Consider the following 21,854-nt stretch of genomic DNA (forward strand, 5'->3'; position numbering starts at 1 on the left):
ATTGCAGTAGCGATCATTTTCAGTTGCTGCCTCTGTTTACAATGTGGCCCTGCGATTTGCGGCATTTGTGCTACATCATGTATTCCTAGTCCCAAGTCCCGTCCTAAGTCCCGTTCCAAGAAAATTCGAGACGAGCAAATGATACTGTATGAAATGATAGATGGTATCATGAATATAGATGTTTCCTGATGGAAACGTAGGGCACAAGGAGGGAATGTGGAAAAGTAAATTTTGCCATGTTATATGTGCCTACGTGTTCCCCATGTTATGTTATATGTGCATGATTAATATGCATATGTGTTCCCTTATGATCGATTAAAGACGCAATTATAGTTGTGTCCATCTCTAGTATGCCAGTTCCTAGTTTTCGTGAATACAACGAATATCAGGTCTATGTAAAGTTACGTTGCCACGTTTCTCAGTGTGCACGTTATTTCATTGTAAAGTCCCCGTTTCTAGGCCTCAAAAGGGCCCGGACTCAGATTCAGCTCCTGTCTTCTGAACCCTCTCCGAGGAGCGATACAGCCCCCACCTGTATCCCTGACCCTTCACTTACTTCCTGCCTCACAGTGCCCGGCTCGGCCTGGCTCTGCCTCCAGTCTGCCAAGAGTATGTTATGATTCTAGTTATCAGTCCAGCTCTCCTTCCCTGCATTCCTAAGCTACTGAATCGCATCAATAGTTTCAGTCATGGTCTAGCCTTTACGTCTCCATGTAAGAGAAATACTGTATTAATGGTCATTTAATATTCCTCGACACGCACTACATGTAGAATTATGTATGCACCAGTCTTAGAGTCTGTTAGCCTTTACCCTGATAACTTTTGGATTCTATCAACATGTTCTCTAAACATCAGATACTAGATAGTGTTTAGGTACATGTCGCTCTGACTCTCCAGACTTTAGTCTCTCCTTCTAGCGCAGAAGTCATAGCCCCCAGCTTCTCCCTAGTAACACGTCATTGCCAGCTTGTGCGCACCACTAGGTCAGAGGTCCCGGCTCCTTAGGTAGCCCCCTCCATGTTTCCGCCCCATTTATGACATATTCTGTTACGTTTACATCACATGTCTATGTATACGCCTCTTGTTACACCCACTTTATGCCTTATCTTTCGCGACTGCTATGAACTCCACCCACTGCTACGCCTACTACACTGAATGTAATGCAATTGTTTTAGTATATATATGTTGTGTACTGTTATTAAAGCTAGCGCGCTCATCCCAGATCCTGTCCCGGCAGCTGCCGGGCTCTGCCATCCTATGCCTGTGCAGGTTGTCCTGTTCCTGTCCTTCATGCTGTATTAAAACCTGCAAACTCCAGCTACCTCGAATCTTGACTCTTATTTATTGAGCTATCTGTTATTGTATATCTAGTCAAAAATAGATCAGGTATTTAATTATTTATTTACCACACTAGGACATGTTTGTCTGTATAGTGAAATAATTTGCACCTTTCCCTTCCCATCTAGTTTTTTGGGGAGTTTTATAGAGCGGGAACTCGACCCGAAGGTATCAGAGCGCTTTACAGGAGTACCAGTTGCATTACAGACGGACACATTCATTTTTAGTCACAGTAAGATCAGGGGCCAAATGTACAACCCTTTTTTGCGACCGCACATGGGAGATCCTCCCGTTTGCGCCCGCAAGAAGGGTAATGGCATGTACAAATGCTATTTTGCTAGTCACTGACTCGCAAAATAGCATTTGCTACTCCCGCTATTAGGAAAGGGCTTCCCTTCCTAATAGTGAGTCACCATGCCATGTACAATTGTTTTGCAACCACATTTGTGGCCGCAAAACACTCGCAGTTTACCACCTACTTCAAGTATGTGGTAGACCACTCGCAAATGGGAAGGGGTCCGCAGGGGACACCTTCTCATTTGTGAGTATGTGAGAAAATATTTTTAAGAGCAGGCAGTGGTCCTGGGACCACTGCCTGCCCTTAAAAAAATGAAATTGAAAAGTTTCATTTTTCTTTTTTAAATGCATCCCGTTTTCCTTTAAGGAAAACAGGCTGCATTTAAAAAAAAAAAGACTGCTTTATTTAAAAGCAGTCCCAGACATGGTGGTCTGCTGACCCCAGCAGGCCAACATCCCTGGGAGGACTAGCCATTCCTAATGGGGTCGCAAATTGCGCCTGCCTCATTAATATTCATGAGGCATGGAATTTGTGACCCCATTAGGAATAGCAAACAGTTTCTGAGACACTGTTATACATCCCAATTTGGGAGTCGCAAATTGTGAGTCACAAATAGGATGCCATTTGCGAGTCGCAAATTGGTGGGTCTTACATATGGCCCTAAGTGATTTGCCCGGAATCACAGAATGTTGAGCCGGCGCCGAAACGCAAACCCAGGTCCCCAGCTTCGAGGTTGACTGCTCTAGCCATTAGGCCACATCCTCTGCCTGCTCCTTTATCACAATTCTAGTCTACGTCCTATGTTTGGAGAGAAAATTCTGTGAATAGGTTGTTGTAAATGAGTGCCCAAGCTATCGGGCAGTGCCCTCCTCCCTCATCCATTATTTGTAGGTAATGTTTCATTTTGTATAAAAATGTATTGCAATATGTAATATGTTCACACACTGCATACATGATTTGATACTCCCACTTTCTGGTATGGTGCTGATTTCACTGTCTATCACACATTGAGAATGTAGTAGTTAGTTACGCAAACCCCTAGAGATAGAGTATCACACAAATAACCTTTCTTAGGATGGAACAGGTGAGTGCATGCTTCTGTTACTTATGTTTTCAGTACAAAAGGGAATGTTACTGCTGTCAGAAGTATCCAGAATCTGTTGAATATTTTTTTTCTTTTTAAAAAAATATTTTTATTGGTTTTTGCACTTACAACATATGACAAATAACATATAATCATCATTGCATTGCCCATACAGGGGTGACAGCCCATGTGGCTTACTGCTGGTAGTACAGTTTCCTCTTAGAGCACATAAGCTTGAACGTCCCAGTCTTACTTCAATCCCACTTATAACATATAACATATAATCATTGGCGCTTTGTGCTCGGGGTCACCGTCAGGCTGAAAGTATATTTGACTTGTGTTCAACATTTTACATTTGCATTGCTTCTCCTTTCTTTGATAGGCCTTCAAATCTTCAGTCCACCCATTTGGAAAGCTTCTGAAGACCCTTGTTGGGGTGTTCCAGGCGACGTACTCTGGGTTGGGAGCAAGCAAGCACCTCCTAGACATGGCGCAAGAGGAAGTTAAATACCATGCTGACAGAATCTGGGGGTTCTATAGGTAGGTTTCCGGCCTTCATCTGGAAACAAAATTCCTGCACAAAATAAAATGTGGAAAATTAGTCACGTTTATCTGTTTGTTGCAATCACTTAAACTTAATACTAAAAAAATGTTATTAGCAAACATGCACCTAGAATGCACTATTTCAAAATAATATGGCTGCTCATGTAAGTAGTATTAACTTGTAATCTGGAGTAATTCCCCCACCTTGGAAATACTAATGTTGTTTTAAGTGGACACAGTTTGCACTTGTAACATTGGATGTTTGTAGCATGTGTGGTGGTAGATACACATTATTTGCACATTCCTGCTAACTAACCAGTGTTGAGCTCGAACATTACAAGTTGATGTTATTTTATGAAACTTCAAGCCCTTTCATACTGTGTAACTCCACTCAAAGTCCATAATGCACATGGGTCACCAACTTCATGGTTTTTTTTTGTCGTGGGGCTCGTACGTGTAGCTCAGTGGCAGTTGGCACGGCTCGGGGGTGGCGGTGCGGGTGAGGGCGAGGGGGGAGAGGTGATGCGGGGGTGATGGGGCGAGGAAGGGTTCTGGGAAGTAAAAAAGATAACATTCACTTACCTCTTTGGCCGGCCTCGTCTCTCCTCCTTTTCCCCTCCGACAAGTCTGTAACGGAAGCAGGAAACAAATAGGTGTCTCCAAAGCCAATCACAATGCTGCAATGCTGCGTTGTGATTGGTCTGAGCACTGTGGTTCAGCGCTCAGACAGGCAGTGGGAGCCTGTGCATGTTCTGCATCAGGCTGTGAATTACAGCCTGGTGGGGAACATGAAAAGTGTGCAAGACTGTTTGACTGGCCCAAGACGGCCTGCCAAACCATCATGCGCACTTTAGTACTCACCACTCTTCCCCCTGCTCTGTGAGCAGCCTCACCCTGCCCCGTAAAACTGCATCAGCAAGTAAAAATAAAATAACAACAGCATGCTGTTAACATTTTATTTTCCCTTTTTTGCACTGCTGAAGGAGGAGCCGCCACTGGTGTAGCCACAGCTCTGGGACTGACGCATTTGTTCGCTATGATTTCAGGCCCTACAGCAGTTATTGTATCCAGTGAAAGATAATGATCATTTTTACATTTATTCAAGCTTTGGAAACAGACAATGCAATGCCCAGAGAGACATTGCGTGGTCTCACTTCGATTACAGAAGATTTGGCCTTGGAAAATGTGAGCCGATGAAACACACACCCTTCCATTTCTGCCCAAAATGTAAGATCAAGTTCCATGGGCTGACCCCAATGGGGTCTGTAACATCTGTCTCTTTCCTGACCATGAGTAGTTGACATGCAATATCTGTCTTGCAATCTGGTGTAATAAGACATTGAGGTATTGTAGGGAAAGGTGCTTGTCAAATATAAAAATGCAGCATGGAGCGTTCTAAGACACCCCAGATAAAGAGAACAGGACCCATTTGACATTGAGAAGGAAGGATCCGCCGGCACTCTGCCGCCCAACCCACGCCCAGTTCTGAGATATTCTTCTCAAGAGCCTCGAGCACCTTTGGTGAAGAAAAGGTACACCCTTCAGATTTGATTAGACTACACACTAAAGGGTTGATTACAATGCCGCTCTGAAGAGCTCCAAATCGGATTTGGATTTGCCGAATCCGATTTGGAACCCTTGTTTCCGACCGAATCGTACACAGTTCCCAGTGACTGATTACGATGCCCGGAAATCATTCGGGCTGTCCAAATCACTTCTGAACAGCATTTGTACAGACCAAGCCATTCGGAGCCGAATAGTACAGCTCTATGGGCACGGTTTCCAAACGAGCGATTACGATGACCGATTCGGTGTGCCTGAAACAAAACAGCTGTCAAAATCGGTCTTTGGGGGGCCGTAGAAGGCCCCCCTTCACCCAGGGCTTTCTGAATCAGGCCTGTGGGGGCACCCAAGGGACCCCCCTTTCTAACAATGCACAGTGTGGCAGGCACCATGGGGTGCCTGCCACAGGGTGCACCATTTTCCCCAGCCACCCCTTTCTTCAATAGAAGCCTGTGTTCTCGTTCAGAATGCAGGCTCCCATTGAAGTCAATGGGAATCCAACCGAATCGTATCCGGAAGCATCCGGATGCATTGTAATGGGTCGGTCAGACTCGCAGAACCCGAATAATTCGGAAACTATTCTGAAACTGATTCGGTCAGAAGAGTTTCCTTACGAGATCGACATCAGCTCCTAAGATGACCCAAGGGATAGAGCCAAGTCCCCATAAACAGCCCTAAACTAAGGCAGACACAGGCCCAGAGGCAGTCAGGCATTTAGCCCAAAACCATCAGGAAAAAGGCCTCTGGTCCACCAATTTCATCGGTTTCCAGTCAGCACCGAGTTTTGGATCCAAACCACCATCTACCAAGAGGTGTCAGGCTACACCCAATTGCACTGCCCTCTCATGCTGCAAAATCTGCAGAGAATCCACCTTCAGAGCTGAAACCTGCTCCTCTAACGTCGGACACAAAGTTGAAGCCGAAAATTCCCCTCAACACCAACCTCAGAAACCTCTGAAGCTCCCGTCCTCGAGAGACATGCAGAGGAGCTCAACGCCAGACGAAAAGCATCTCTTTATTCATCCTGAAAAGGCAGAATTCCAGCAAAGCCACACACAACCAAAGCAGTTTTCCATGTCACTTCTAATTCACAAAAAGAGGAGGCAGACTTTAGAGGAGGAACATGGCTACAGTAAACATCAGCACCAATGACAAAAAAAGCACAAGGACCAGGGAACAAGCCCTCCTCCACAACCTCTCACACCCAAGCTTGCACTGCATGCTCTACCACCATGGTCACACTCACCTCCTCCTCCACCATCATGGCTACACTCACCACCATCCCCTCCACCAACAAGGCAAGTCACACAACTGCCCCCACCTCTACCTCCAGTTGAATCCCCAGAATGGTCAGTGCATTCCATTTCATACCCAGGCAGCTTTTATTGGAAAAATAATCCATATGACCAGCCCAGTGGTGCACAAGCCCCTGCCAGAGAGAAACGGAGGAATTTACTCTCTAATAGAACTGTACCCTTTGTCCCATTCTTGACCTCAGGTCACTCAATCAATTTATCCTGACAGAGCACTTTCTTTTTTTTAAATTTCTTTTTTATATTTTTATTCAAAAAAAATGTACAACGTTTATTCCCCTAACTCCTCCCCCCACCCCCGCCCCCGCACAGGACATGAAAAATGCATAAAACAAATACAATCAAATTTTCTTTTTTCCACAACATTTCTATATCTCAGGTTACAAGAACTCTGCCTGGCAAATTATACTGGGTAAGCTAGAGCATCAATCAAAACAGCTGGAAAGAAGAAAAAAAACCCAAGTAGGGCGAACAACTAAACATAACCCCATGGATACAGCTTGATTATTATTCCTGGTTTTCATTACACACCCGACTTGAGGCCCTATGGAAATTCTATGTTTCCTGCCACCCTATTCTTCCAATCTGTTATTGGTTTCCAGATCTGCAGACCGAGGGATCTGCCCTTCTTCCCTTTTCTGGCGTATAACGCTTTTTCCATGTTGTATATATGTAAAAGCCTGGCCAACCATTGCTGCATAGTGGGGGGGTGCTTATCTCGCCATGCTGAAGCTATGCATAGACGAAATACTGCCATGGCTACAAACAAAAAGTTCTCAAACTGTGATTGCTCTCCAGTCCTGTCCAGTCCCATTAATATTACTTCTGATGTCATCGTTAACTTACAATTCAGCGATTGATCCAAAAACCCTTCGATTTCTTTTATCAGAGGGACCAGGTTGGGGCATTCGCCGAACATGTGGACTATGTCTCCCTCCTGGCTATCACATCTTGGGCATGTTATCCCTTGTGTGCCCCCCCCCCCACTGTGCAATTCTGGCTGGGGTGTAGTATAGCTTGTACAAGGTCTTATAGTGCTGGGCTTGCAATGAAGAAGAGCGGAGAACCTCCTGTCCCATCTGCAATGACTTCTCAAAGATCCCCTCCGTAATCCCTAGCGCATCAATCCATTTTGCTTCAAATTTACCCAGGTCATCTCCCCTGTGTGCTATAAGTTCAGCATAGAACCTTTTTATCGTACAGCCTTGTCCCCCTTATTTTACTTGTAATATTGTATTGTCTCCAAATCCTAGAGGTCCTCCTCTCTTTCCAGCCAATAAGCTTCTTATCTGTAAATATTTAAAAAACGTCCTTGCACTGAGCCCAAATTTTCTCTGTATCTCTGAGAATTGGTGCACTCCTAGCGGGCCTATCAAATCCCCCATTCTTTTCACTCCTAACCGTCCCCATTCCTTGAAAACAGTATCAGAAAAGATCTCTGGGGGTAATGTGGGGTCGTTCCCTAACCTAGTATATGCATGGTATCTACCCAGTCCAAAGCTCTTTTTAAACGCCTTCCACACCTTATAGGCTGCCTCCAGGGTCTTCAATCTGGTCCTCTTAAAGTAGCTCGGTTCAGTGTATCTCAGGAATACATTCTGTGCCTCCTCACCTAAAATCAAACCGTATATCTCTAACGAGCCGGTATAGAATTCTCCTTCCATCTCGGCCGCACCAATGAGGCCCGTTATTTGCTGCAGCACTGCTGCCTAGTAATAAAGTCTCAGATCCGGTAGTGCCCACCCCCCCTCTCTCCAGGTAATGCCATAAATTTTAGTGCCCTTCTTGTTTTACCCTGTGACCAAATAAACCGGTTTATTATGAGCTCTATTCTACTAAACAAAAGTGGGTTAAAAAATAGAGGTATAGTTCTAAATATATATAGAAATTTCGGGAGGAGATTCATTTTGATATAGTTTACCCTGCCAACTATGGACATATGCAGGTTATGTATCCTATCCAAATCCTTCTTCGCTTTCGCGATGATAGGGGAAGTATTTAAGTCCACTAAATTGCCCAGGTCAGCAGTGATAGTTATTCCTAAGTAAACCCCCTCAGCCACCACCCGTGAATCTGTGCATGTTGCGTATGTGTTCTTTATAATTTGTGTCTTAGTTTTATTTAGTGCGTACCCCGCGACCTGCCCGAATTGCTCCGCCTCCTGTTCTATTTTACCGATGGCCTCTGCTGGTGAGGGTGTGATAATCGCGATATCATCTACGTATGCTAGTACCTTAATCAGTCCCATCTTAGTATCGAGCGGCCTAATTCCATCATTTAGCTCCAGTTTCTTAATTAGTGGGTCTATGTAAAGTGCAAAGAGCAAGGGTGAGCATGTGCACCCCTGTCGTGTGCCCCGTGTAATTCTAAATGGGGTAGTGCGGCTTCCATTCACCCTTACACACGCCGTTGGTCCTACATACAATGATTGTATCGATTTTATAAAATCGCTGACAGAGCACTTTCATATGACTATCCTGCAGCATGTTATCCCTTTGCTTTGTCAGGGGGACTTCATGGCGGTGTTCAGCCTACTTTTGCACACCCACTGCTGACCAATACCTCCAGTTTGTGAAAGTGGAAAACATTACCAGTTCACAAAACGACCCTTTCAGGTTACAACGGCCCCAACGATCTTCCCCAAGTGTCTAGTGATTGTGGTCGCTCATCTGCAGAGAGAGGGTATCCACGTCTTCCCTTATCTCAAAGACTGGCTGATCAACAGCAGCGATATGCAGCAATGTCTGGCACACACTCAGACAGCTCGAACCCTACAACACAGATAAGGGTTTACTCTAAACACAAAGAAATCCCGCCTACAAACTCAAGAGAACTAAGCACTTCTAGGATAAGTCTAATGGGTACACCTAAACCACCAGATTGGGATGGCATTTAAAAAGCTTGTGCCTCATTTTAAGTCTACTCAATGGACTGTAATGACGTTGCTGGGTATGATGGCATCTTGAATAGCAATTGTACCACACACCAGATTACACATTTGCCTACTCCAAAAGTGTCTCATAAGTTAGTGGTCACTAGCAGAGTGTCAGTGCAAAGATCTGTTGTTGATGAAGCCCACCACTCTGAGCTCTCTGCAATGGTGAAACAGCAACAATCTGTTGCTGGGCAGCCTTTCACAGTCCTCTCTTCCTCAGGTGACTATTACCACTAATGTACTGCTCATAGAATGAGGCAGATATCTTGGTAACATAGCTGTCCAAAGCATCTGGACTCCTCTTCAACAGGGAAGGCACATCAATTACCTGGACCTACTAGCTATTCACCTAGCCCTTAAAGCATTTTATTACCGTGTCCATGGCAAGATAGTTCTCTTAAGGATGGACAACATGACAGTGATATATTACATACAAAAGCCAGGAGGTACATATTCCCTTCTGCTGTCAGCTATGGCTCGACTGATCTAGCAAAGGGCTGTCTGCCACAACGTTCACCTCCTGGCAGTATACATTCAGGAGTAATACAAAATGCGCATGCTCCACCCCCAGGTACCCACACTCAGTCTGTTGGCAATGGATTGCGAATGAACTGGTCATGAACATTTGCCTCCATTTTTCCACCTCTCCCACTCACACCATATGTGATGGGAAGAATGAGTCTCATTGATCTTATTGCTAATTGCACCAGAGTGGGCCAGACATTACGGATACTCAATGCTACTAGAAATGTGCATCAGTCCCTGTGAGAAGCTTCCAATCAGGCCAAATTCTCTCACTTAATGACACAGCATAATCAGGCACCCAAACCTGCAAAGCCCCTTCTTGCAGTATGGCACCTGAAGACTTAGAGTTTGGATACCTACACTTTCCATCGGAGTACATGGCGATTTTGTGAGAGACATGTAGACCATTCACGCCTGCAAGCTACACAGCAAAGTGGGGATGTTGTGTCCACTACTGCTTCTCAAATCAACTCAATCCCTTCAAGTTTATAGTGCTGGACATGATTTTCTACCTTTTAAATCATCAAAAGACAAGTCTAGCATACACTTCGAGGCATCTTCATTCAGCAGCAGTAGCTGGAAACATGCCAAATAGGGGGCAAGCATTACTTTTTTAGGATTCATATTGTCAAAGCGTTCATAGAGGGTCTTAAAATGATGAAACCTCCAAGAACACCTTAGGCACTTGTTTGGAATCTTAATTGTTGTTCTTACTAGGTTTTTGGGACTGCCTTTGGAGCCTCTCCAGTCATTTCAATAAAAGTTCTTTATATAGAAGATGGCTTTTCTTGTAGCTATAACTTCGCCCAGGAAAATAAGTGAGTTACAAGCACTGACTATTCAGGAATCATTCATTCGGGGTACACAAGGACAGGGTAGTCCTTAGAACCATTCCTACATTTTATTTAAAGAAGTCTCACCTTTCTATTTGAATCAAGCTTTTGAACTACCCGTTTTTCCCCCAAAACCTGAATCAATTGTGGTGAGAACTTTACACTTACTAGACGTTGAACAGGCACTCATACTATATTGACAGGACTAAGCATTTTAGAAAGACTAATCAACTTTTTGTTGCTTTTTCTAAACCCAATTTCCAAAGCAGGTATTGCAAGATGGATTGTGAAATATATGCAAATGTATTATGCCAAGGCTAAACGTGTGCTTGCAGCACCTCCTAAAGCACGCTCTACATGTACAAAGGGGAACATCTTCACTTTCTTAGCCAACATGTCATTTGCTGATATCTGCTAGGCAGCACCTTGGTCAACACCACACACATTCACAAAGCATTAATGTGTGGACATATTATCTTGTCAACAGACAATGCTTGGCCACACTGTGTTAAGCTTTAAACACCCGCCTTATCTGCCTGCTAGCCACTGCTGAGATAAAACTGCTTTACAGTTGATGAAAAGCATGGATATCTACAACCACATGTGCTACAACAGAAAACATTACTTACCCTGTAAGCATCTGTTTGTAGCCTGTAACGCTGAAGATTCATGTGTCCCCTCCATCTTCCAGGAAGCCAGCAGTAACAGCACATGCTTCTTTTTTCAATATACATTAAATAACTATTTACAATGCACAGGGCACATATGCTTATACCTATTCTATACTCCTCTTCCATCTTTCACTGACTTTGCGAAAAATAGTCTAAAGGTAGAGTCGTTGCCCATGCACATTGAGGACTTAGGGAGGTTGTAAGTTGGTTGTCTCCTTATGTGCCCCCTCCCCCCATGGTTTATTGTTCAACCGCATGTAATTGCTTAATGAACACGTGCAGTTTTACATTTTTTGAACAGCTGTGGGAAGGTAGACTATGCGGAATTAAAAGAAAGAGAGGATTGAGATCAGGTCACAGTGGAGTGGAAATATTCTCGATGACATCATTTCACAAATATTTTGCTTATTTTATGTATATGAATGGTAGAAATGTAATTTCTGTGTGACAATGTATTCATGTACGTACTAATCTGTAGGTTGTGCATTGACTGAAGGGTATCGATGGTGCGAGCAAGCAAAAAAAGAAAGCAAGTATTTTCAACAATCACAGACAACATTTAACAACATAGATTTATCTCCAGGACATGGCAAACATTGAAGGCAATCAGAATTACATCAACGGTTCAAATGGTGGTTGTTCCATAGTTGAGTCACTGTAGCATGTGCTCCACCAAGCATCCAGGGAGCTTACTAAATGCAAGTGGTGGTCAATGGGTGTGTGGTCAGATAACCAGGCAGCCGTGCTGTAAAATATGGGACCACACTGTTAGTGAGAAACAAATGGTTGGTCCTATGAAACACTGTGTGGAAAAAGCATAGAACTGAAAGAACTGCTCCGCAGGTTGTCAATGTAACACTGCAAAGTCAAGGTTAGAACTTTGAAGCTTGAACTTCAATCGGATGGCCATATTTTGTAGTCTTCAAAGTTTCCTAATCTGGTCAGCAGACAATACAATACATAAGGTGTCACCTAGTTTATGTGCAAGTGAACATATATACCTATGGCCAAGTGTGGCAGATCATTTGTATTCTTCAGATCGAAAAGGGGTTAGAATGACTACCTAGGTCCTCCAATAGCATCACCTTGCAAAAACATCTTCATTATTGATAGCACAAAGGTCATGCATTCTAGTCCGTAATACTGTCTCAGCTCAGAGAAGTATAATAACCAGGGGAGCAATTTGGCCAAATGCCTTCCCGCAATCTTGGGGAAAATGGGAAAAGATGTGTGTTCGACATGGTCCTTCTTAGAGGAATTTCCCTAAAACTGTTTGCTTTTTGCCCTCCTGGTTTCTGCAAACTCTCTTTTCATGACCTTAGGACTCTGGGCACTTTCCCACTTTACTACAGCGGGGAAGTGTACATCCATTCCTAGAACATGCCAGGATAGGGTGCTTGCTTGACTGGTTTAGGTGTTGTACAAGTGTGTGCCATGGAAACGCTAAACCACATACCTAGGACGGCTGCTACACTGGCTAGTAGTGGAACGCCTCACTGATTGTGCCACCCACCGGAATAGTCTGTAAAAAATGTCTCCTGCTCACTTTAGCCTGTCTCACTAGGTAGCCAACCCAGAGGGGGCCTTCAGTACCACCAAACCGGGCTAGGTTCACATGCATGTGCACTGCCTGGGTAGGGAGGAATCCCCATGTGGGTTTTCCCTACATAGGGGGTCGGATCTCCCCATGGGACACCTCCAGAGTGTGGCTTATTCTCTTGTTGTGGCCTTATGGCCTTGCCCTCTTTCCCACTGTAAATGCAGTGTGAAAGTGTGTGCACCTTCCTACACATGTTAGGAAGTACTGCTTACCTGAGGTTTCTAAGCATAGGTCAGGTCTGTCATTTCAGGCCTGTGTGTGCGCACTCACACCTAGGGGGGTTGTAAACCAGTGTCCAGCCTGCTATTGCAGGCCTTTATGCGCACTGGCACCTATGATGTTTTAAAACCTGTGTTCAGCCTGCCATTCCAGGCTGGGGTGCGCATCTGCACAGATGGTGTCTCTAAATACGTGTCCGTCTGCCATTGCAGGTTAGTGTGCGCTTTGCACTGATGGTGCTTCTAAACATGTGTTTCTACACATGTGTCCAGCCTGCCATTGCAGACTGGTGTGCGCATTTGCACCAATGGTGTCTCTAAATGTGTGTCCCGCCTACCAATGCAGGTTGGTGTGCACTTTGCACCAATGGTGCTTCTAAACATGTGTCCAACCTGCCATTGTTGCTCCGTGTGTGCTCAATTGCACGTCTTCTCAGGCTAGCCTGTATAAATAACTAGCCATCCAGAAAGGACCTTTCACTACCACTAGAGTACCCCGGTGGTACGTCTTAAGGGGTGAAGCGTGTGGTAGGTGAAAGGCCGGACAGGTACACGTGTGTTCCCTGCCCAGGTAGCGAGGACTAAACATGTATTTACACTAACTATGAGGTTTGCCCTTCCCATAGGCTAGCATGAGGAAATAGTTGAACTTACTTCTGGCTGCAGAAGTGGATTGCAGTGGATCAGGCTCATCATGATTCCTTTCATTGGATTCACAATGACAAACCCTTAGTTGTGGTAAAAGTGGTTTTGTCATTACTAGTTTAGAAATGCCTCTCCTAGGAGGTGAAAAGGAGAACAGCTAGTATGCCTACTCTTAAACAAAAGATACAGCAAATTTAAACAATCAAGAAACCGACTGTACAGTTCACTGTGCACCCAAAGAGGAGATACAGCCCACCTCCTGCTTAGAAAGTGTTCAATTCTAGGCCTAAGGTCATAGCCTTCAAGTGCACTACCCTAAAACACTCCTCTGGAGTGTGTCACATATTATTCTGAGTAATCTAATATCACAGGTAAGTACATATACAATAATACTGCTGACACCAAAGTATCCAAAGTAAATATCAAGAACATGTATACAAAGAATGTTGTTGGTAGCTCAATAATTCTTCTTTATTGAACAAATCTTATGAGTCTCCCATAGAGAACTTCAAACAATGATGAAAATGACGGTTGCGAGCTTCATGCAGATTATAAAAGAATCCCAATGCATTTCGGGGATAAACAACTGCCTTCTTCAGGTACTTACCTGTGATATTAGATTACTCACAATAATATGTGACTCACTCCTGAGGAGTGTTTTAGGGTAGTGCACTTGAAGGCTATGACCATAGGTCTAGCATTGTACAATTAGGTTCACCTTCACCATGGATCAACAACACATTTCCTATTTGGATGTAAACATTGAAGTGAAAGGTACAAACATCATGACATCATGACCTTCACGTTTAAAAAAGCCCACCGACCTCAATAATTCATTACTTTCTCAAGTTTCCATCCACCATCATTGAAACGCCATCTCCCTTACTCAAAATTTTGTGTTAAACGCATTACTTCTGACTCCACCAAACTGGTTACTTCCATGCACAAAACTAGAAATAGGTTATTAACCAGAGATATCCGCGAGAGATTGTTGATGAAGAAGAAAGACGAGCGCAGAATTTACAGAGAGAATCATTGCTACACAAGGAGACTAAGCAACCACTGAGTAGAGAAGTCTTTCTATCCACCTTTTCCACTTCATCCTCCGCAATTAAGCACATGATCCTCAAACGCTGGGAACGCTCCAATTCACTATCCTTGAAACAGAGACAATACATGCCGACAGGGATTTGTCCAAATACTTGTCGCAACGTGAGTCCTACTGGATACTTTGTTTGCATACCTTAATGCCAAAAGGGCTCAATGATAAACTTGAATTCTTCTGTTTTCTCTGACCTCAATAAAGTAACCTCACTCCTTAAGGCCTTGCATCTTGCACCTTGTTTGCTCACCTTGGTTGCCACACATCATTGAGATGTCCTTTCAGGATATTCATTTATGTTATGCATTACAGTTTTTCACTACTTTTTTGTATATATGCTTGCAGGCATATGTATTCAATTAGTCATCAAAGAGTTATGCGCTAGTGTGTTCACATAACAATTGTGTTGCATGTTATCTCTCATGATTTTAGATTAATCAAGATCACAAACCTTAGATGTACAGTTTACCAGATGCTATTTAACATTTTTTAGTTGGAGCATGTTTCTTATTATGTGATGTCATTCAAGCTGTATATGTAAACCATGGCACTGTACCAGTCTTAGTCGATAAACTATTAATAATTTATAGATCCATGATGTAGTCATTGAATTCCTTTGTTTTTATACTAATTGGATTCAATTTTGTGACATAAAACGGCAATTGTGTGCCACATAACATGGCAACTTTTTTTGTATTCTGTTACCTTCAGCCAATTGTAACCGCAACTTTATGCTTGAGGCTATTACATATCCTGATTGTATACGTAGTATGTGATAATCGAGTAATGTTTGTCTATTCGTTGTTTGTAATTGCTGAATAATTTCCATCGATTACTTAATTCTTTCTCCTCTTGTTCTTTTTCCTTTGGTACAGTCTAGCGGGTTATACTACTCTTTTCACATTATTTTTCACTTTTTATTTTCCACCTGGATGTTCATCCACTCTTCGTATACTGGATTCAATTATTTACTCTGCATGCAACTTTATTATTTCCAGCATTGTAGCATAGAGACTCTGTGCCTTTAAGGCTGGCCAGTTACTTAGTTTCCGAGTAGCGTGGTAACGACGTAAACCACTACGTGCACAACAGAGTTAGACTCAATCCTGTTTTTCTGAAATTGAGTTTGAATCACGGCGTGGTTCCCGACCACAAGTGCAGTTTGACGGCATGTACCCATAGCCGGGTCGGAGTGAGCATAGTCGAACGTGGATATATTTCTATACTTTGACGCATAGGTTGGTCGGATTCAAACAATTTCAGCTTGCCTGATCCAGTATCTACTGTGAGACGTTTAGTCCCATGGTGAGTCCTGAGCTCTGTTTAGCATTATTTCTGTTCCCCACATTATAACAATAGGGGCTATAATGCTGGTCGTTTCTCTTTTTAGAGTGGTGACTGTGCATTTTAGATACACTCAGTGTAATTGTTCCAGTCGCATTCACGACTGAGCTTCCAGGTAACTGCTTGCTACGGAAGAGACACCCACTTCAGGGTGCATGTTATTTTTAAGCAGATTCACGCAGGGTGAGATCTGGTATTATTTGAGCACTTTTTTCATTTAATATTAAATACCTGCTTTTCTGTAGACTTGAAACACAAACATCGAAAAGCTTGCTTAGCTCACATCACTGCGGTACAACCATGCACATTTGTGGGGATTAGGTGATGGACTCTCTTCCAATTTCTTCTATAAATGATGAGCTACATTTTCTATAATGAATGTCATCACAAGGCCTTGGAGTTCATTACCTTCATTTGGTTACAGCTATCAACTCTTATGTCATAGAACCTTTACTTTCTCCATGCCCATAAGACTTTCGTAATTTTAGTTGTGTATTAATGTAAAAATCAATACATTACGTTTATTCACTTGTAGATATCCCTGAAGAAGGGCAGTTCCTTATGCCCGAAATGCATTGGGATTCTTTTATAATCTGCATGAAGCTTTCAACCATAATTTTCATCATTGTTTGAAGTTCTCTATGGGATACTCATAAGATTTGTTGAATAAAAGAAGAATTTTATGAGCTACCATCAAAAGTCTTTGTACACATTTTCTCTGCTCTACAACTCTTTGGCTGCCTTTGTGCTTGGCTCCAGTCAACACTGGGGGTTGGGGGGAGCACAGCTTGCATTCCCCAGCGACAGCTATACCACACTGGGCATGCAACTGGAAAAACAGACCTCTGTCATTTGAGAGCCTGGCTGGATAGATTGGAGGAAGAGGTTTTGACACTTGGCCTCTGGAGCAAGATCATGGCCCCAATTAAGATTACGATCTGCATTCCACTGCCTCATGGCAAACAGGACTGACATTTCGGGGAGACATCAGTGGTTCAAAGAGACACCCTTTGAACTACCCCTAACTTCAAAGGCACACTGCAGTATAAGTATAAGTGCCATACTTCAGCAGGGCAGAGATATGCTTGTGGGGACGTGGGACCGGAGAACATGAAACTGTGCAGGTCCATACTGCCAGAGGAATCTGTTGTGCTCAAGGAGGATTACTGCCATTTAAAGGGACTGCGTGCCCGTCTTGAATAGTGGCTGGCCTGAGCTGATTACCTGCTGCTGTGTAACACCTTGAAGTGTGCTCTCCAAAGGGTGTGTTGACATGCCCCCAATTCTTTTGGAGGTCTCAGGGGCATCAAAGATCTCTTACGAGGGACCCACATCATCTACCTGTGACACACGGAGAGCGGTGTGCTCTCAAGATCCAACATCATATGCTGGATCCCAACTGACAGTGAGGTGTGATTGTGAAACTAAGAATTGTATCTGGAGACCGGAATGTCTGGTGCGGAGCCCAAAAGTCTTGCCCTCCTCTATGTAGCTTAGCAAGCATAAGCGTCTTGTTGGTGGTGAGCGGGTTTACCGGTTGCAGGATCCAGTGTGGCCCACTTTGTCAATTGTGCTGCATATCTCTTGTGTGACATGCCAACTGCATGTAGCAAAGGGTAGGGGAGGACAAGGATCAACTGTGATCCAGTAGGGTTTTGATTACCATTCAGAGAAAAGAGAATGGAAGGTCCGGCCGCAGTCGTTGCCCCAGATATCAAGACAACAAGAGAGATGACTGGGCTGTTCCTTGGGGGGAGAAAGAAAGAAGGAGAAGGTCACTAAGGTATAAGGGCTAGTGCTCAATGGAGGACCACCCCTGGGTATCCAATTATTTGGATATAATGGCCTCACACACCCTTGCGAGTGTCATGCTTCATCATAGGCAATGCTCCTCATCGGGCAGGCGGTGCAATGCCCAACGGGCTCACCTCAAAGAGGGGCTCTTTTTCAGAGATCTTTTATCCAACTGCCTATGGGTGAAGTGGGGGTGAGGGGCCAGGACAGAGTAGATAGTGCGGGTGAGGATAAAATGCGGTACAAGGTACCGGAAAACAATTTTATTCTGGTGGTCCTTTACCACAATTAAAATCAAGGGCAGCCGGTGGTCATGGGAACTTTGGTTTCCCAGATTGGACCGGGGCTAAAGTGCAAGTGGTGTGGTCTGCATGCTCATTGTATGTGGTGTCCGATTCACAGGTCGCGACCCTCAAAGGTGGGGGTGTAATCATAGTAGTGCCTCATTCTACCTTGTGACATATTGTTGAACTTGCGTCTGTGTGTATGACCAAACTGTCTGGTATGCTCAATATCAATGCCCACCAGACGTTGTGCCTCTATCCCAGGAAGGTACGGAAATTGCAACTCTTCTTTGTGTGTGATCGGAGTTATCTGGTGCGACCCATATCAATGTGCACCAGACGTTTTCCCTCATTCTCAGGGAGATTCAGAAATTGCACCTCTTTGTTGTATGTGACTGGAATGGTCGGATGTGACTTGTATCATTGCGCACCAGACATTGCGCCCAGATTGCCAGGGTGTGACTGAGATTGACGTGCACCTGGAGGGGGGCCTCCTTATTCCGAGAGGTTCCCCTGTTTCATTTATCGTTCATTGATTGTTCCCTTTTTGGCCCTCCGCGCGGCGGACCAACTGGCATCTCCTCATCCGGCCATTCCCATTGAAAGCGTGTTGCCAGGTAGTATTGCCCGACTTGGGCCTGGATGGTGAGAGTGATTGACTGGGCTTTTAAGAATGATTGAATGTCGGTCAAGAGACTCTGTGACCCCCCTGTGCTTTGCAGTGCTATGCTAGTGGCAGAATCTCTCTGTGGACCCCTTAAGTGTGACCGACTATTGCCCTCAGACTGTTTCCACTCCGCATCCTGTGGGTGAACTTCTCGAGTGGCTGCCAAACACCCTTTGACGATTGCCTCCTAATTAGTCCTGCTACCTACCCTCCACCTGCTTCCCTGAGATCCTGACTCAAAGTGACTTCAGCCACATGTGGCCTAGTTCCCAGGAGGGAGGGGGGTTATCTCCAATCTGGGGGTGTAGGATAGTTGGGGTGAATTGGAGGGTGGCTTGGGGCCATGGGATTTGCAGAGTGTTATCAATTGATCTCCTGGGTATCAGTGCACCACATTAGGATGCTAAGTGTGTATGCGTGCAAGCGCATTCCGGGTAGACCTACCAGATATCCGTTGCACTGTGTGTCAGTGTGAAGTGGGTAAATGTATCGGAGTGATAATCTGTGGCCCGCCTGTGATTCAGGACACTGGTCAGTGGTGTTACCTTATACGTTGATTTCTTTCCAGCAGAGCATTACGTTTGACATTGGTTTTACGGGGTGGCCTCGGCCAAACGGTGCATATAAAAAGTGGTATAATTCTGTTTATGTACATATTTCGGATACCGTTGTGACCCGGGGTGCACCCCCTAACAGGGTGGTACTGAAAAACAAGAATTACTAGGATGGGCCTGGAGTGAACAACGTGTTGCACCGCATAAGGGTGGTGGGTGTAGAACAGGACCTTTCACAAGTATACATACTGCTGATGTCATTTGAACATGGTTGGGCCTAGTACTGCTAGTAATAATTCCAAATGTGATTTATGCCCAGAAGTAAATGATGTTCATGTTTTGTTGACTATTATGTGTGTTGAATACAAACGTTATTTACATACATCAGATGTGAAGTTTTGGGATGCTCAAGGTATTTATCATCAGTGAGGGCTGTGCTAATGCTTTATACAGTGCCTCTCGGTGGTGTGGAGTGCAAAAAAACGATGGATTTAGGCCCAGATCCCTGTACTGGGGTGAATGTATGACATTGTTCTACATTCTGTCCATCATCTGTGTTTTTTGCCATTTTCACCCCGAGTGGGCTGGGTATGCTCAGACGTGAGTCCCAGGCTCTCCACACCACTGGAGTCAAGCTATCCAGGCTGAATGAAGGCTGATAGCCAGAAACCGGCCCTTGGATGCTTGATTCCGGTCTGGGAAAGACATGGCTTGGTAGTTCGGACTGGACTGTTCCCATGAGGCACAGGGTCAGAGCTGATTTGCATATAGCCAGTGTCTAACCCAGGGTGGTGTGGAGTGCAAAAAAACGATGGATTTAGGCCCAGATCCCTGTACTGGGGTGAATGTATGACATTGTTCTACATTCTGTCCATCATCTGTGTTTTTGCCATTTTCACCCCGAGTGGGCTGGGTATGCTCAGACGTGAGTCCCAGGCTCTCCACACCACTGGAGTCAAGCTATCCAGGCTGAATGAAGGCTGATAGCCAGAAACCGGTCCTTGGATGCTTGATTCCGGTCTGGGAAAGACATGGCTTGGTAGTTCGGACTGGACTGTTCCCATGAGGCACAGGGTCAGAGCTGATTTGCATATAGCCAGTGTCTAACCCAGGGTGGTGTGGAGTGCAAAAAAACGATGGATTTAGGCCCAGATCCCTGTACTGGGGTGAATGTATGACATTGTTCTACATTCTGTCCATCATCTGTGTTTTTTGCTCTGTTTTAAGCCCAGCTGCTCAGCGCCAAGCTACCCAAGGGTGAGTGCAGGTTATACAATGTGTGTAATCACCTGCCCCTGACTGTAGTGGTAGGTTCTGCCTGGCTGGGGCATCGCTTCAGCCAACCAGAAAGTGCCACTTCCAACAGTGTGATCGGCCTGTAATTTTCCATATCTGCCATGTCTAAACAAGGTTTTCTGGAAGAAGACTACCTCACTTTTGCACGCCACTAGGCCTGAACAGAAGGAGAGATTGATCAGGTTGTCTCGGACCCAACTTGTAAGGTATTAATAGTACTTGGGTTATGTGGATGGTCTTCTCTCAAGCCAGATAGAGCCAAGCATAAGTAGTCTACCTCATTCCTGGCATGGAATTGATGACCCTCCCTGGCCTTCTGGCATCCACATATAGGTTGCCTTCAAAACAACCAGGTTGATGATTTTGATGTCTTTTGATGTTTTTATGTAATTAGGCTTGTCGAAAGTTCATAATACCAGGTGTTCCTATTGCTCTAGTAAAAGACATTTCACCACTACATAAGTAAATAGGTGACCCATGGACCAGGAAATCGAGAAATTTCCAATATGCTACTCAATACCTAAGGAACTCCTCAGTGTATGGAGGTCTGCCCTTAACTGTATTTTCATTTGACCGACCGATACCTTGAATTATTCAAAGCAGTTTGCCATAGCTAATGTATAAGGAAATATGAAGTAAGGTTTTTGGAACTTGTGTAATACTCTTTTGTCTAATTTGTAGGGATTTATTAAAGATTGCTACACAGCGGGAAAGTCAAGAGTTGTTAAGGAACAAAAAGCAAGAAGAAAGGTAACATATTTTGAAAATATGAAAATCTTGTGTTGATCAAACCACATGTAGCATACCCTTAAATATTTTGGATACTATTTTGCCTGTGGCAGGATTATTCATTAAATTCAAGTACCTGCTGCCGCGTGTAGACATTATGTTGATTAGAAGTGTTTCAATAACCTTATATAACAGTTGTAATTGTAGCGCCTGATAATCATGTTTGCAAAGTGCAATGATGCAAGGCATGTACTGTTAAAAATAATAAGAGGCAGATTAACAAGGAGTTTTCCATACCTCAGTGTAATCTTGGTGAACAAAAAAGCCACTTGCACTTTAAAATTCATGGAATTGGGGTAGGTGGAATCTTCAAAGGGCAAAGTGCATTTACTGTGGCTCAACATCTGCCAACCTATTAGATTTTTTGGCCACCCTAATAGAAAGGAAATGGGAATGGTGGAATGAAAGCAAGCAAAATGCAGTGAGCACCTACAAATTCGCAGATTTGTGAGCATTTA

At 44.2% G+C, this 21,854-nt stretch overlaps 1 protein-coding gene across 3 annotated transcripts in view; it reads left to right on the forward strand.

Moving 5' to 3' along the window:
• ALS2CL (ALS2 C-terminal like) overlaps positions 1-21,854 on the forward strand; it is a 645,425-nt gene that overhangs the window by 517,019 nt on the left and 106,552 nt on the right. For all 3 annotated transcript variants that reach the window (XR_013601601.1, XM_078662475.1, XM_078662474.1), the window contains exons 20-21: positions 3,103-3,260; positions 21,289-21,357. Coding sequence is in view for 2 of the 3 variants with exons in the window: in XM_078662475.1 (XP_078518601.1) it covers positions 3,103-3,260; positions 21,289-21,357 (227 nt within the window). In the remaining variant the exon portion in view is untranslated. The remainder of the gene's footprint in view (positions 1-3,102; positions 3,261-21,288; positions 21,358-21,854) is intronic.

Source organism: Lissotriton helveticus, chromosome 10 (genome assembly GCF_964261635.1).
Source record: "Lissotriton helveticus chromosome 10, aLisHel1.1, whole genome shotgun sequence".
In the NCBI taxonomy this organism is placed as follows: Eukaryota; Metazoa; Chordata; class Amphibia; order Caudata; family Salamandridae; genus Lissotriton; species Lissotriton helveticus.